Genomic DNA, 18,476 nt, shown 5'->3' on the forward strand with positions numbered 1-18,476 from the left:
ATAAGCCTTGGTAATATATCTTTTATTGTTGTTCTTAGCCATGTTGAACATATTTCAAACTAGTATTCTTGATCAGGCCACACCTTTGTATATATCTTTTGTTAGCTATCATTACTTTTATATTTTATATTTATATTATTATTCTCTAAATGGGTGAGTTATCTAAGCATCCATGTTGGTTTCTTCAAATATTGCTTCTTTTCCTTCTTCAGTGGGATTATTTATTTTTGTGATAATACATTTGCCTTGCTTTTTGAAATCCTCATTTACATAGAAACCAGCTTTTACAAAATCAGCTATTTCATTTTATTGGTTAAGTTGAGTTGACCTAAAGACTAATATAAACCATATTTTTTTTTCCCCTCCACAGGAACATGTGTGTGTGGTGAATGTTCTTGCCATGATGTGGATCCAACAGGAGACTGGGGAGATATTCATGGAGATACTTGTGAATGTGATGAAAGAAACTGTAGATCAGTCTATGATAGGTATTCTGATGACTTCTGTTCAGGTAAGAGGTAGTTATAGTTAAATGGTTAGAATTTGTTCTTAATTTTTATTTGGAATATAATGGTATTGTATTTACACAATCATAGTATTCATTCGGATTCTCTCTGGAATTGAGCTAACTAGATTTTCCAGTATTGATAGTGTCTTTGGTAGTCTTTTATTTAGGCATTAACAATATGTTTTATGAAACTGAGCTTATCAAAGTTAGCCTAAAATTGTTTGTTTGTTCTTTGGGAAGTCGAATCAGCTTGCTAGATATTAATTTTCTTCTCTGTAAAGAATGGGGGTTGAAATCCATGGAGTCAAATACCTAGTTGCAGAAAACTAATAGTGAAAAAGATTCCTTGTACTATTTGCATTTATTTATTTTGGTCTATACTTTTGCTTTGATGTGTATGGTAGACTCCCAGTATGGAAACTTCCTATACTGATAATAAAAATGGGCAACTATTTTGTACTTTATATAAAATTTCTTGGGGGTACTGAGAAATTAAATGACATATTATTATATATGAAAACCATGGTATATACCCAGATCAAGATAGCTCTTCATTTAATCCTATGTAGTCTTTCATTTCTCTAACAAAATCTCTTAACTAGAAGGCTTAAAATATGGAAGAGCGTTAGAAGGTCAAAATTTTAAAAATCTGATTTTGAGCATTGCAAACTAAGAATTATCTCTAACTAAAATGAGGAGATTCAATTAAGGATTCATGTTGGCTCAAATCATAAGGGATAGTATATTCTCTGAAAGATTTATTGATTACTAAAATGCAATTATTTGTCCAGTTCTATTTTTGAACTGAGACATGCCATAACTCTGACTAGCTGAGGTGTAGTTAGGAAACTCCATTTGTCCCTTTGAAAGACTACTAGCAGAGAACAGATAAAAGACTTGCCTTATTTAAATGTAAATATCCAGCTTCAAAGATTTTACAGGATTGGTATAGGAGACCCTGCTGCTTAAGACTTCCCATCACAGAGGGCTCTTTCCTTTGGAGAATTCACAGTACTTTGTGAGGATTTCCTAGTTACTGTCTGAACTTCCTATTGCTAAGTGAATTTTCTCCTTTTCAGTTTGTAACTAAATAGTTATTACTTCAACATTTTCCCTTTTAATTACCCCAATTGATTTTAGTGAATATTTTTAAAAGAACAAGAACCCTCTCTAAGAATGTCACTTTATTTAGTCAAAATGATCTTTTCTGTGTGTATGATAACTTCTATCAGTTGTTTAACTATTCATTAGCTAAATTTTTGAAAAGTGGATTTGAAATCAAGAATGGACAAATAATTGCATTTTTGTTTGCTTTTTCTTATTTTTACTATTTTTGACATTTTTTCTTAAAACTGTGTTATTCGATATCATATAAAATACTTTCTAGATTTGTACTCACGTGTAAACTTAATGCAAACATATTGTAAAGTGATATCAAACAAATCTTAGTTCAGATTTTACTCTGATTAATGAGGTAAACTCAGAGAAAGAAAGCATCATAGAGAGATGGGATTAGTACAAATGCCTCTGAGTATTTTCCAGACTGACATTTCCTGCAGCATGGTTGTACCGAAGTGTAAGGTCATAGGATCATTTTAGACTGAATGCACCAGTATCTGTCTGTGCAGAGTGATTTTTTTTATTTTTTTAAATTAATTTTACCAATATTTTTTGCCTTTGTATCATCTACATTTTTTCAATGTAACACTTTTATTTTCTCTATAGATCCTTCCCTTACAAAAAAGAATAAAAAAGGGAAAAAATTTTTAAAAAGTTACAAAACATATTGAAAATATGTGATATTTTCTGTACTAGTTCCCTATGTCTGAAAGAAGAGTGTCATTTCTCATATCTCTTCTGTGGGGCCACATTTGATCTTTATAGATACACTACATTCAGTATCTGATATTTTTGTTGTTGTTTTTTCCATTTACATGATCATAGCTGTAGAAATCTGTAGATAGTGGGGTAACTCTGAGTAAGATTGAAGACCCTTTACCCCAGAGGAAACTCACTGATAATATCTGGTTTGGCTCCCCATTTCCGTTGGTGTTCACGCATTTTCCTGAGAAGTCAAGGAGGGCATGATAACCTGTGTTTTACTTGAAGCAAGGATACTTAAAGCAGGGTGTTTACTCAGTGTGATTGAGATAATGGTTCTCTAGTTCACATATACTTAGTACTTTGTATGGTGATGTAATGGTTCTACAGTTGGCACATGCTCAGTGTGCTATCATAATGTAATTGCACTAAGGTATTTAAGGACTGAGAGGACTGGAGAGAGTGAGAGTGAGTGAGAAATTAATTTTAAAAAATAAAAAAAATCACTCTGCACAGACAGATACTGGTGCATTCAGTCTAAATGATCCTATGACCTTACACTTCGGTACAACCATGCTGCAGGAAATGTCAGTCTGGAAAATACTCAGAGGCATTTGTACTAATCCCATCTCTCTATGATGCTTTCTTTCTCTGAGTTTACCTCATTAATCAGAGTAAAATCTGAACTAAGATTTGTTTGATATCACTTTACAATATGTTTGCATTAAGTTTACACGTGAGTACAAATCTAGAAAGTATTTTATATGATATCGAATAACACAGTTTTAAGAAAAAATGTCAAAAATAGTAAAAATAAGAAAAAGCAAACAAAAATAAAATCAACCTCTTTCCCATAAGGATCTATGATTACAAATTTGCTTAACTGTTCAAGATAAAGCAAATGACCTTATGACTTAGAGATCCATAAGCAAGGCAATAATAACTCTGAAACATAAACTATGTAAATTAGTCATATATTGCACTATTCTTTTTGTCCTCACCTCAATCCCTCTCTAGGATAAAAAAGTGGGAAAAAGTGAAATGAACAAAGGATACCTGTCTGTTACTTTTATTTTAGTATTTTCTTTTTAAAGTATTATTATTTGTAATAAGAAAGAGATGTCACAGTTTGATTTTAGCAGATTGAAAAGCCCTAAATGAGCAAGATGAAAGTTCTGATATATGTGACTTTGGTTGACCACATTTTTTTCCAATAACATTTTAGGAAGAATATTGACATGCTAGAAATATTTCACAGAAAGATATTCAGGAGGGTGAAGGGACTGTAGGCCATGCTTTATGAAAAGTGATTAATAGAACTGAGTTATTCCTGAAGCAGGAAGAAGATGTAGAAAATTATAGTCAACTTTGAAGGGCTTTTTTATAAATAAGGAATGATACTTATTCTTTCTGGTCATTAGTGGAAATTTCAGAGAGCTAGAATTATTCTTGGTATAAGAAAGTACACTCTAATGAATAGAGTTAGTGGGGATAATATGTATTGGTTGGAAAGTGAGGAATTGGCTCTCCCTCACTGGAAGTCTTCAAACAGAGCCTTAATGATGACTTGTTATAGACAATATATAGGACATTCTTGATCAACATAATTACAAAAGGTCTTTGAGTTCTGGGATTCTATAATTTTAAAAGATGAATAGCTCTGAGTAAAATATTCAGTGATCTGGTATTTGCTATCTGGTATCATAGAGGCAACCAGAAGATTAAAGTATCATTTTGAAAATATGAGTCTCATTTTAGAAATATTCAGCTGAATGAGCCTCATCTATCTAAGGCATAAATATTTTTTGCCTTGATCATTCAAGTAAAATTGCTCATTTTCCCACTTTATTTTGACAATGAATGCCTAGTACATATTTGAAAACATTATTGTTATATGACCTTTCAATGTGGTTTATTGGAAAGAAAGACAACTGGAATTAGTGGATCTGAATTTGGATATCCTTTTCTCCCCCTCTGTCTCTGGTCCCATCTCTTGCCTCTTTCTTCCCTTCTACTCTCTCTCCTACAATGAGGAAACCTTCCATTCCAATAAATATTTCAAACTGTTTTTCAGCTTATACTCTTAGAGAATTGTCTGTAGTCCCGAGAAGTTAAGTGCTATGACCAAAATCATACATTTGGTATGTGTCAGAGGTGGACCTTTGCATATCCTGCTTTGGACACATCAAATCTGAAGTTTTGTTGTCAGTTCTGGGCACCATCTTTTAACAAGGTCATTAATAAGTGGGAGACCCTCCAGAGGAGGACAGCCAGAATGGTCAGAGGCTTTCAGTCCATGCTATGTAAGTTGAAAGAATTAAGGATGTTATTCCTCAGGAAAAGAACACTCATAGAATTATAGAAAAAATTGGAAGGGATCTCAGAGTCTATGGAGTTCAGCTATTTCATTTCAGCTTCATGGGGAAGCTGAGGTTCATCGAGACTAAAAGATTATCCAAACTTTCATGGGTAATAGAATTACAAAGGAATCCACTTATATATTCGTAGACCTTACATTAAGAATACCTACTGAGTCTGATTGACATATTTGTTCTCCCCGACTCCCATGAGAGACAACCTGAGTTCTCACCTTGTCACTGTCCAGACAACCTGAGTTCTCATCTGGTAATCCTAACAAGGCATATCATGATACATGTGAGATTTTCTTCAAGTATTTAAATATCAATCATGAGGAAGACTTGTTCTACTTGATCCCAATGAATACACCCAGGAATAATAAATTTTTAGGAAAATTTTCCTAGTACTTAGAACTATTGAAAAGTAGTGTTGTCTGTTTTTTGGAGTAGTGGAATCTACTTCATTGGAGGTCTTCAAAGATCGTTTCTTAAAGTATATTATACTGAAGATCCCTTTGGGAGCATAGGGATAACTAAATGTGATTTATGAGGTAGAATCTGCATCTAGGTCTTTTGGGGTCTGTGGTAGAAAACTAACCTGATAACTAATGTGGTAAAGTTGATGGACCCTTTTTCAGATTAAAAATATACTCTCATAATCTGATTCCAATTGATCTTTCTAAACCATGAGTTCCTAATTTGTTTTTGAGTTATGGACCCTTTTGGCAGTCTGATGAAATCAATGGTTCCCTTTTCAAGATAAAAATATACATAGGGTTACAAAGGAAAACATTGAAACTCATAGACCTGACATTAAGAACACCCACTGAGTCTGATTGCTTTTTATTCTCTGTAATTTCAGCCAAATGAGTCTTCTTGCTCCTTATGCATAATAAATTGTCTATTGCTTTTGTGATTGTGTGCCAAAAATGCTTTCTATCTACCTTCTGGAATCCCTAACATTCTTCAAAGTAAAGTGTAGTTTCCATGTCCCAAGAGAGGCTGTTCCTAATTTCCCTAGTCATTGGTTTCATGTTCCAAAACTGCTTGACATTTTTTCTGAATACATTTTGCATATGTTTGTTTGCATATGTGGTCTTTTCCCTCAACAAATTGCAAGATCTTTGTGAGGAAAGACTGTTTATTTTTGTCTTTATTGTTAGTTCCTGGCATAGTTCTTGGTACATAGCAGGCAATTAATAAATGCTTATTTATGTAGCACAAGTTCTGGAGCAAATCTTTTAAATCTCAATTCAAATTGGTCATAAGAAGCTACAGGGAAAGGGAGAAAAGACCAAGGAAGACTCAGAAACCAAGATACTCTTTACCTCTCCCCCAACCACTTCAGCCAAACAAGGCCTACTCTACTGATTGATGACCTCATGAACTCTTATTTCATGAGAGACTCAGCCATCCGCTCACTTTACTCCCTGTTCAACCCATTCTCTGGACTGTTCTATTTCTCCACATTGGCACCTCTCATTTTCTTCCTCCCCTTCCTTTTCCTCATTCCTGTCCTAGCTACCTTAATGTTTGGTTTTCCTGTATCAGAGTGTATACTCCTTAAGAAGAAGGATTTATCATCTCTTCTTGTATTTGTATCTGCAGCACTTATCACATAGCCTGGTATATAATAAGAGCTTAGTAAAATGCATTTTTCTGTGTTTTATCTGTCTATACTGAAATATAGTTATCAGACACAGAGTGTCTGGATTAAGAACGCATGTTTAAAATCATTCGTGACTTTATATTTATATGAATGATTTTATGGTAATTCATTATCTTATTGATAGCCCTCTACTTGAATTAAAAAGTCCATTGGGAACAATTTAAAACTGTGGCACAATTTAAGATGGTAGTTGCATAGAAATAGTTTGTTAGCTGGTAGTTCAGTAATACTGAGTCATCCAGAATCTCTAGAGTATTCAAAGTCCAGCAATGATAAAGGGTGTTTTAGAGACTTAGCCTATATTCAGCCAGATCATTTATTTTCCTAAACATTATCTAGAAAGATTAGCAGTTGGAACATCAAAATAAAGTTCTTGTTTAGTTGTTTTCAATCCTATTCAACTGTTTGTGATCCTATTTGAAATTTATTATCAATGATTTTAGAATGATTTTCCATCTCCAGCTCGAAGAATCAGAAACTGAGCCAAATAGAATCAAGTGACTTCCCTAGGACCACATAGTTTATAAATGTCTGAGGCCAGATTTGAATTCAGGAAGATTAGTCTTCCTAACTCCAGGCCCTGCACTCTCTCCATGGTGCTACCTACCTGGCCAGAATGATCAATCCAATAATAATTTTGGTTTGGTTTTGTTTCTTATCTTCACTGAAGTAAAGATACCTCTTCTCCATGGTATAGGGACAATTCAGAAATACTAAATCTATGGGAATAGAGCATAGATTCATTCCTCATCTATGGCTCTTTTAATCCTTATCTTCCTTCAAGTTTTAATCCACATACTACCTCCTATGGGAAATCTTTAATTATTTCCCTTTGTTCAAAGCAATTCAGTAAATAAAATGTCAGGGTATGGGGAGGTTATTAGTCAATCAATCAAGTTATTCACTTTACCCACTTAAAATAAATGACACATTTTTATTATCTAATACTTTTGTCAGGGTAGCTGTTAACTAAGATTTAAAGACTAAGCCTCTGCCTTAGTCTTCATTCCCCAGTTCCATCCCCCAAGCTCCTCTTGACCCAAAGAGCATTTTGTGGACTTTGGAGAGTGAAAGGATTTTTCATCACTGTCCTACCAATATGACTAGGACAGCAGTTGCTGAAGGCAATGTCTGTATCGGGAGGTAAGGACAAAATGTACAAAGAGGAGTGACTGATTCAGGCTTTATAAGGAGCCTAGTATAAAAGATACATAATATCTAAAGGAAACATTTTGAGGATTCCAGCATAAAGACTTTCATCTGAAAGTGGGTAATATAGCTGATGGAACATAGAGAAGCCAGAGAGTTAAGTTGAAAGTGGAATGATGAATAATATTGTTGATTCCCTTAGTAATCCTGTAAAATTTTAATACATAAACATTTATTTTACATTAAAAAACTATTATTAGAAGTCGATAGACTTTACCAGAATGACAGGGGGTCTATGACACAAAAATGGTTAACCCAGGCTTTGAAACAAAGAACTTTAGTGTTACAAGGGATTATAGTATGCTTTAGAATGTAAGCCCTTGAGTCTAACCCCACCATTTGGTTGAGGAAACTGAGGAACAGAACAGTTAAGTGACTTACCTAGGTTTACAGAAGTAGTATGCATATCTGAATGTATTTGAACCCCAATCTTTTGCCTATAAGTTCAGAAATCTTTCCATAACACCATGCTGCCTCTTAGAAATTAACTTTCATTTCTATTCTTTCATTTTGGGAAAGTAAATATAGAAATCAAGTAGCTTGTTTACAATTATATAGTAGCAGAACTGATTGATTCTGTCACTGTCCATATGGTGTCAGAAACTATGGAACCAAGATTTGTTACTTCCATTACAAACCCTTTGTTATTAAACTATGTCTTCTCTTTACCAATACTTTAATCTTCTCCATTTATCATATCTTTCTTAAGGTAGTTCTTATGCTATTATCATAGACATTATTATTAAAACCAGTTTTGGATATGTAAACTTTTCAGTTGCCACCTAAGTAGTATACATCTCTCAATCCTTGCTGCAGTGGGATTGCTTGGAAAGCACATTAAGGTTATCACACCTCTCCGATTGGCTAAGATGAGAGGAAAAAATAATGTTGAATGTTGGAGAGGATATGGGAAAATCAGAACATGAATACTTTGTTGGTGGAGTTGTGAAATAATCCAACCATTCTGGAGAGCAATTTGGAACTATATCCAAAGGGCTATCAAAATGCATACACTTTGATCCACCATTCTCATTAATGGTTCTGTATTGCAATGAAATAATAAAAAGGGAGAAAGAATCCATATGTGTAAAAATGTTTGTAGCAGCTCTTTTTTGTAGTAGCAAGAAACTGGAAATTGAATGGATGCACATCAGTTGGAAGATGGCTGAATAAGTTATGGTATATGAAGGTAATGGAGTATTATTATTCTATAAGAAATGATGAGCAGGCTGATTTCAGAAAAGCCTGGAAAGACTTACATGAACTGATGCTGAATGAAATGAGCAGAAGTGTACACAGTATACATTGTAAACAGTAAGATTATATGATGCTCAACTGTGATGGACTTGGCTCTTCTCATCAATGCAAAGATTCAAGGCAATTCCAAAATACTTGGTATAGAAACTGCCAATCACACCCAGAGAGAGAACATCCAGAGAGAGATTGAATGTGGATCAAATCATAATATTTTCACTTTTTTGTTTATATTTGTCTTTTTCCTTTTCTCCCCTTGCACAACATGACAAATATAAAAATATGTTTAAAAGAATTATACATATTTTGCCTAAAAAAAAAAAACCACTACGATCAGAATTCAGAGGCCCTAAGTTTAAATCCCGATTCTATTCCTTACTATTTGTATGACCTTTGGTCACATCTTATTTGAATCTTAATTTCCTCAGCTGAAGGATAAAGTAATTGTTCTTAAAAATATGCAATACAAATAAGGCAAATATGAAGTAATTTTGAAGCATGTAGATCAGGAAGGACCTTATGAAGGAGTTGGAATTTAATATGAGCTTTTAAAGAAGCTAGAAAATCTAAAATTCTTGCATTCTAATATTTTACTAATAACAATTGTTATGGGGATGATATCACATGGAGTAGTCAGAAACAAGGACAAAATAAAGTAAGAATGAGTTCACATTGCTTAAAGGGGATGTACCATGAAATAAATCTTGAACTCTGATTAGAATTAGTATCTTTTCTTGAATGCCAAGCTAAAGTATTTCTTTGTTATTCATTAGGAAATAGGGAGTAACTTAAAAAAATTTAAAAACCCATCTTTTAACAAGACACTGTCCATGAACCTATATATTAGAAAGATTGTTTTTCGGGGAGGCAGGGAAACTCTTTAGGAAGCTATTGTAATTGTCCAAGGGAGAGGTAATAGGAAACTAAGCTATAATCACAATCGTGTCACTCCACAGCTCAAGAAATTTTGTGTAGCTTTCTATGGCCTCTGGAATAAAATATACATTTCTCCCTCTAGTATTGAAAGCCTTCCATTTCCTCATTTCATCCACTAGATTGGTCACCCATTAATCACTCTTATGCGCTCTATGTTATAGCCAAACCAGGCTACTCACTGTTTTTCATATGGAACATTCTCTCTCTTGCCTCCCTGCCTTTGTATAGGTATTTCCCCATGCCTAGAATGCTCTCCTTACTTACCTCTTCCCCTACGGATAGTTCAAGTGCTACCTCCAGCATATGTTCATGTCCCCATTTCCTCAACCCACATAAGCAACTTTTTGCCTACTCGATATATTTTTGTATAGACTTCTCTGTGTGTATATTGTTTCCTCCTAGTACACTGTAAGCTCTTTGAGATAAGGGCTCTCTCTCTGTCTTTTTCTCTCTCCGTGTGTGACTCTCTTACTTCCTTCCCTCCTTCTTTCTCTTCTCCCTTCCCTCCTTCCTTCCCTCTCTCCTTCCCTCCTTGTTCTTCATGTGCCACTACACTGCACTTTAAATTACTTCTGGTCTTCTTGGATTAAAAAAACAAAAACAAACAAAATTTCCACTTTCATATGAATCTATCCCTCCACTCAGAAAGCTATGGTTTCATGTTCTGCCTATGACATATCCTTGCTGTGTGATCATGGGCAAATTATTGACCATCTCAGTGATTAGTAGGACTCTACAATTCTAAAATGCAGAGAATTTGATGACAGACCTCAAGGAAGACATTTCTATGTTATAAATTCCTTACATGAATAAAATCAGAGGTCCAGACCAATCTCAATATTAATCTCCCACCAAAATTACTGTTACTTAGTGCAAAGAAGCTACCAGTTTTAATATCATTAATGATTCACAGCAAGGAAAACAACTTTCCTTAGAATACAGCATATGATATTTAAATTGTTTTGGTCTATGTTCTTTCTAACACCCACTCATTTAACTTCCCCTTTTAACTAGCTGTCCGCCTATTTCATTTGCTTTATCCAAGAGCAAGGAGTAGAGTTGGTTATAAACATCAGATAGCAATTGTCTACCATTAAATATGAATTTAGGTATCCTACCATGGTAGGTGCTCTTCAATCCTAGTGCTATAACATAATAGTACCTGCCACTACCAATATTTTTCATCGACATTAATTTTCTAGATATCCCCATAAAAAGTCAAAAACCTTATGTATGTGTGTGTCTGACTGTTCCTGTAACCACTATGAAACTGTTTAAAATTGGGCTTCTTTTTTCTTTTCTTTTCTTTTCTTTTATTTTCTTTTCCTTTCTTTTCTTTTCTTTTTTTTTATTGTTGTTACTGTAAATCTGTTTAAATCTCTTCCTTAGTAGATAGTAAAATTGCCTTTCTGATATCCAGATTGAAGTTCTATTATTTAATTAAGTTGTAAAAGTGCTAGTCTTCCCAGAAAAGACAGCATGTTCTTTCTTTGTCCAGCTCTCTGACAGCAGGTCTAGCTGTTCTCAAAATGAAAGCCTCCCACTTCTAAGCATTTTGAGGCCACTAGACCCCAGAAACCTGTAAAATCCTTGGTACCTTAAAAAGCTTTTTATCTTTCTATTTATTTAACTCTATCCATGCCCCCAAACATAATGATGTAGTTAAAAATATCTCTTTATTATTTCTTTTCCTTCCTCCTTCCTTCCTTCCTTCCTTCCTTCCTTCCTTCCTTCCTTCCTTCCTTCCTTCCTTCCTTCCTTCCTTCCTTCCTTCCTTTCTTCCTTCCTTCTTTCTTTCCTTCCTCCCTCTCTCCCTTCCTTCCTCCCTCTCTCCCTTCTTTCCTTCCCTTTTTGTCTCCTTCTCTCCTTCCCTATTTCCTTCCCTCATGTTAAAGTTGGGTTCTGCTCCTGGGTTGGAGGGCACACTGTCTCAAGCTTCAGGTTTTTGATGCTGCCATTTCTAAGCTAACTCTGTTGGTGTGTAAGTTTTCAGTTTTTCCAAGTTCTTCCAAGTTTTCATTTCTTCCATTTCTTTCTCTGGTTTGTGAGTGACCACAAGCATTCATTTCTGCCCTGGAACTGTGACCAGGAAATCTACTCCTCTGACTGCATGATCTAGTGAGATAATGCTTTTGTTCATCTTGGGACTGCCACCTGAAATTGAGTATGGGCAATATAACATAATCCTACCCCTCCATTGCCAGCTAAGGGGCTCCTGTATTTTCTTTTGTATGAGCTGTTCAACTCCCTTACTATTTGGAGTTTAAGACCTTCAGAAGCACCCTTTGATTCTGATTCAGTCACCCCCAAGGCCTGCTGCTGGCTTACTAGTTATGACCTACTGTGGACTTTTCTCTACTTTCACCCTAATGAGTCAGATCTTTATTGTCAAACTTTTAAGTTATCTTGGGCTAAAAAAATTGTTTTGCCTTGTCTTTTTGTTAATTTTTCAACTCCAGAAATTGTTTTGAGGCATGCTATTAAGTTTGTTTAGAAAGGAATTTGGAAGTGCTCTAGTAAGCTTCTATTTTTACTGAAACCTTCTCACCAATAATTTCTAATTTGTCATGTCTCATATTATCTTCTCTCTGAGCTTTTGAAACATTTCTCTCTCCTGTTGCTTTCTTATTACTTCTCATTTTCTTCTCTGTTTGTTTGTTTTTTCTGGATCTTTATCCATGACTCATCTATTAGCTATCAGAATGTCTGAAAGTTTTGTTCAGGATCCTCTTGCCTTTTCTTTCTAGACTGTCTCAAGTGGTGACCTCACTAGTTCCATATTTTGCAAAAAGTTACTGAATTCACACGTCTACCCTTGATCTCTCTTTGAAGTCTACTTTCATATTGGACTATTTTTTTTCCTATTACATATTTCAAATTGAATATTCCATTGCTGACTCAAAATGAAAATGGACCTATCTTTCCTCTTCAAAACCTATCCCATTTCAAAAGGTTGTTGAGATTGTTGAGGATCCCATCATCCTCTTATTATGGTTTAAAATCTCATTGATCATATGCCAAACATATAATTATTCACAAAATTGCCTACTTTCTACTTACATAAGTGACTACCTGTTTTTGGCCTTTGTCATCTCTTGCCTGGATTCTTGCTATAGTCTTTTAATTGAACCTTCTGCTTTTCATTCAAATTTATTCTCCACTCAAATCCCAGAATTATTTTCCTAAGGTACTGATCTGACCATGTTGCTCCTTTTCCATTTCTCTGGTACTGACAACTCTTCATTATTTGCCCCCTTCCTACATTTCTAATTTTCTTATGTTTTATTCCCTTCCATGCTTTCACTCTGGCCTATTTGCTGTTCTCTACACATAACTCTTCATGTCCCCTCGCTGCCTGGTGTGCTAAAAGAAAACCAGCACCATTGCCTTTAAGGTCTATGATGTAACTCAAAGCTTAAAATCAAAGTCCAACTTATTTAACATCCCCAGGAGTAAATACAAGTGTCTTAGTGGGAATTAAGGAATTTCCAGTTGCTATCATTTTGCTTTCCTTTGTGATCCCAACTCCTTTCAAGTGCATTAGATCCTTAGAGGAGAGAACATCCTTTGCTCTGGGGTTTTTTATTGATCTTATGAACATTTCATAATAGAGAGAGGTTTTAACTCTTTCCTAACACTAGGACAGTTTATTCTGCAAGACCTTGAATTCCATGCAGGCTTTAGCTTTAGCATCTCAACCAAATGAAGAGTAGAGTTCAGAAGGTATTGACAGCAAAACGATTTGGTTTCTAATTCCCAACTCCACCCCTTCAGCAGATCTTAAGTGTCATGAGGACATGGAAAGATGCAGTCATTAAGATAATCAAATTCCAAACCATAGCCATCATGTATATTGTTTTTTAGAACTGAAGGGAGCTAATTAAATGGCATGCATCTGGATTTCTCTCATTCTGACTGATTCAGAATTTGTCTAGCATAAGATTGATTTTAATCAGCATGACTGAATTCCTTCATCATAATAATTTAATAAAAATCCTTTTTAAGAAATTTAACATTAAACAAAATATATACTTCTATTTTTAAAAAAAAACATATTGTCCAAATTAAGATCTCAATTTACAGAACATTTATTATTTGAATATAAATAACATTTGACTTTTAAAAAATCTGTTTTATTTTAAAGGTCATGGTCAGTGTAACTGTGGAAGATGTGACTGCAAAGTAGGTTGGTCTGGGAAAAAATGTGAGCATCCCCTTTCCTGTCCATTGTCTGCTGAGGATAGCATCAAGAAGTGCCAAGGAAGCTCCAATTTGCCCTGCTCTGGAAGAGGTCAGTAAAGTCAGGTCATCAAAGCTTTCTCAGTTCCTTTTTGCTCTATGCATGTGTGTTTTCTCACTCTCTCTGTCTCTTTTCACATAGATGTATACAAATCTGTATATAATTTATGTGCACACATGCATGTACACACATGTACATATACTAATAGATATATATTGTTGCCTTCAAAAGCAGATAATATGCCTTGCTAAGTTGTCATATTAATGCTAGTCATATTCCCAAATGACAATTTATTTTAAAAATTCTTCAATTTTAGCTATCTTCTTAGTTTTCAGGTTGTTTTTTTTTAATACCAAAAAAAGAGTTTTTATAAATGTTTTTGTACATAAAAAAAACTATTTCTTTGTTCTCTTTTTAGCATAATAAGTTTAATAGTGGTAGAACTAAGCCAAAGTGCTCTTTCTGAAAGAGTTGCATTTTCAGAACTAATAAAGACTTGCTTATATATGAATGATTATACATGGAAAAACAAACATTTAAACACCACACACTCATTAACTATACTTTCACCATCTTCCTTTTTTCTTTGTTTCTCAACCCATTCTTACCTATTATTGTCTCTCCAGGGCATTCACCCCTTTGGCATCTGGCATATTTCATTCATTTTTGTGTGGGATGACTGTTTGTGTGGAGGATTTTTAAAGTTCATATAAGATCAATTTTGATGTTGATAGATGTGTGCTCCACAGCCAGAATGTATGAATGACAGCACCTAATTGTCCCAGTGACATTTCTAAGACCTTAGAACATTGCTTGCGGAGCTTTTTGTCTTTGGCAAAAAGCTTTGTCTAAAACAGATATTTATGAATTGGCATCTGCTTTTGGGAAAGCATGCAGTCTCAGGTGTGTTCTCAGCATTGGATCAACAAAAATTGGAGGCCAGAGAAAAATCTATCCAAGAAGAAAACTGGTTCCATTCTTTTTGATTTATCAAAATATGAAATGTGGTTTCATCTCTCAGATGAGAATAGAAAAGTAAGTGCAAAATGGACTTTTGTGTGGTGAGTAATTGAAGTTATTACAAATGTTACCCACTGAAGTTGTTGATAGGGAAAGGAGGAAAACTGTTCTTACTTCTGTGGATGACCTTCAATTTAATTTAATTTTTTCTGAGTTTCCTTATTAATATTATTTATGCTAGAATGCTCAAAAGTTCAATATATTTTCTGTGCTTAATAGTCCCACCATCATTTCCCCATCCTTGAATTTACACCAAGAGCATTATACATGGCATTGTTTCCATGAACATAAAATTAGCATTCTTGTGTAGAAACAAAGAGCTAAATATAGGTTTTAATCAATCTGCTATTTTTACCTTTGTTTTTCCAATGCAATCCCAGTGGATTTGATGGTTAGGCTGCTGTTTGTAAAGCCAAAACTTCTTTATCAATGGCAGGAAAAAAATGGCTAATAGAAAGCTTGTTCTTTAATGGTAACTGGAATCATTAAATTATGAACTTATAAGTTTGGGCAAGGGAATTGGGAATGGAAATAACTCATTTTGCTTCAAAGTATGACTTGATTCTCATGAAAATTCTGGTCTGTTAAGGTTGCATTTCATATATGGTGATAGGAGAAGAAGTAGAAATTGATCTCTAATTGGATAAGAGTGAGACATGACAAGAGAGGTAGTGTGTTCCATTGGGATTCTTGAGCTCTCAGGCAGGAGAGAGTGAGGAATCTTTCAAGCATGTTAGATAATCTTCCATGTGGTGAACTTTTTGAAGAATTTTAATAAAATCTTACAGAATAGACAGGTTGGACTAGCTGGATCAAGTTATTTATCATATTAGGGTATTTTGAAAGCAAAGAGATGATAAAAACCATTTCAGTATTTTAGGCCTTTAATTTGAGATGATCTGAGGACAAAAGACCTATAAAGAAAAAAAAAAACAGATCCACTGTATTCAGGCTAAACTCAAGAGTATATAGTTCTGTATAATAATTGACTTGTGACATACCATGCTAGTGATCAGACATAGGAAGAAATAAACTGAACTAGAAATTTTACATGATACTTCAAGCTGAGGAGACAGAGTTTCTGTTTTATTTCATTTAAGACCAAAAAAGAGAATATGGGAAGGCGCAGTACATTGTTGAATGGATGCTTTGTGACATATTTATGAGTAGATTTGAAGAAGAATTTGATGAGATAGGCATGATTGGGCAATGTCCATCAATGGAGGGAATACCTGTATTTATGATTTAATACACCCACTTAGGTATTGGGATAACTTTTTAAAAAATAATTATTGTTTTTGAAATCCTATTTTGTTATTTTAAGTAAGCTTCAAAAAAGGGAAGGGAAATTGCAGAATATAAGAAATTCTCATAGGAATTCTTCATAGGAAAAAAATCCTTTGTTTTAAATTTTAGAGAAATAGCAATTCATCCTTTTACCCATAGATAATCATTGAAATTTTTCACACATGATAATAGGCAGCTATATGTTGTGGACTTCATATTTTCTTTCATAAACTTCTGCACAGAAAAAGGTAAGCATTCCTTTACTTCTATCCAAGATATACATTTTCATATATTTTTCTAATGGTGCCAGTAACTTATTTTGCTATTATACTTAAGCTATGCATCACTATATTTTATTATAAAAATGTTGGGAGTGAGAACATACCAATATTGCTTTGCATTTTTATAGCTCCTTTCATCTGAGCCTCTTGAAGTATTTTACAAGAAAATAATAACTTTCCCTTTTTTTCTGGCTGGGAAATTGAGGCATAGAGAAGTTAAGTGATTGGCCAGGATACCATAACAAATTGAAACAAATTCAAGAATGAAAACCAAGTACTTATGATTGCCAGTCCAGTCTGCAGACCAGTGGATATCGCTCCTTTCTGTGTGACACTTCACTACACCTGCAAAACTCCTTGGCACAGGGTATTTTTTGAAGCAAATGGCTAAATTGGAAAATTTTTTAAAGGATTAGATTTACTGTTTATGAATGAAAAAGGCAGCTGCAGTTACACTAGCGAAAAAAGCAATTACAAGGCCCATCAATTCTCATGCTTCAGAGCCTCATCTGCACACCAGCTGGGGGTCAAGGAAGAATTCTTCTCTTGGTAGAGTTGTGTATAGTGATTCTGGAATTATTCAGGTAATGTTGCAGAGGAAATGGAATTCTAGATTATCTATTTCTGCCAGCAGGTGGTTGTGATAGTGACAAAATCACTGGTTTTGAAATTAGGAGATCAAGCTCTACTATTTGCTATCTCTGTGACCTTGGACAAAATCCTAAACCTCTTTGGTTTTCACTTTTCCCATCTGTAATATTGTACTAGATAATTATTTGGGCTTTATCCAAATCTAACTTAAAATTTACAGTTTAAATTATATTTCAATGTATAAAATGTAAGTCACTTAAGGACAATTTCATTTTTTTCCTGTCTTTTTATAGCTACACAGTAGGTGCTCAAAAATGTTTTTCAACTTGAATTGGAATTACTTTTGTCCTAGATCTAGTTGTTATAGCTTAAAGATAACAAAATAATTGCCTTACTACCTGAGATCTGTTTTGATCCTATTATTAAATATACTCCTGGCTTTTTTTGTAGACATGTTTTATTGAATATTTTGACTACATTCAATAAAAAATATTTTCAATCTCATCCTTCCTCTATCCACAAATATACAGTGAATATTGTATAATATCTTCTTTATTCTGTGGAGATTTTTAAGAATCTTAAAAATTTTCTTCTACCCTAGTCATTGGACTTTTTCCTTTAAATCTTCCCAAAAATGTACTTTCCATTCAAGTGGTAGTAGCAGCTCTAACACTATTCCACTCCTTGCTGTGGCCCAGCCAGGTGATTTTTACTTATGCTGTTCCCACCAGTGGGAATACCCTTCTTGTTTCTCCTCACGTTAGCTAAAAACTAATTACTCATCCTTCAAGTACCAACTCTGATGTAAGCTCATCCACAAAGACTTCTAGTCCATGCTGATTTGTTGAATTTTAAAAGGTTCCTTAAGATCATAAATTTAGAGCTGAGACTTTAGAGGTTAGTTAGGCTAATTATACTCATTGTTTTGTAAATGAGAAAACCATAGTTATAAATGATAGAGCTGGTCAAGTGAAACCAACTAGTATTTACTTACTAACTAGATATACTATGTTCTGTTTGCTGGATAAAGATAACAGGAAACATTAAAAAAAAAATCCTTGTCAAGGAACTCCTGGTTTAATGGGGGAGACAACAAATCTGCAAACAGCTATGTATACCTAATAAAGCATTAGATAAATTGGAGATAATCTTAGAAGGAAGGCAATAATCTTAAGGCTCACTAGGAAAGACTTCTTGAAAAATATCCAAAAACTTTAGTCTAGAATTGAAAAAAGTCAAAGAAAGTTGGAGTGGGGCATAAGAAGGAAGAGAATTCTGAGACTAGGAAAATGCCTCAAGTCAG

General features: G+C 34.2%; 1 protein-coding gene across 1 annotated transcript in view; it reads left to right on the forward strand.

Annotated features, from left to right (window-relative positions):
- The window catches only part of ITGBL1 (integrin subunit beta like 1), a 372,203-nt gene that overhangs the window by 178,677 nt on the left and 175,050 nt on the right, over positions 1-18,476 (forward strand). The window contains exons 6-7 of the mRNA XM_074299468.1: positions 371-511; positions 13,899-14,045. Of these exons, the coding sequence (XP_074155569.1) occupies positions 371-511; positions 13,899-14,045 (288 nt within the window). The remainder of the gene's footprint in view (positions 1-370; positions 512-13,898; positions 14,046-18,476) is intronic.

This window comes from Sminthopsis crassicaudata, chromosome 3 (assembly GCF_048593235.1).
Source record: "Sminthopsis crassicaudata isolate SCR6 chromosome 3, ASM4859323v1, whole genome shotgun sequence".
NCBI lineage: Eukaryota > Metazoa > Chordata > Mammalia > Dasyuromorphia > Dasyuridae > Sminthopsis > Sminthopsis crassicaudata.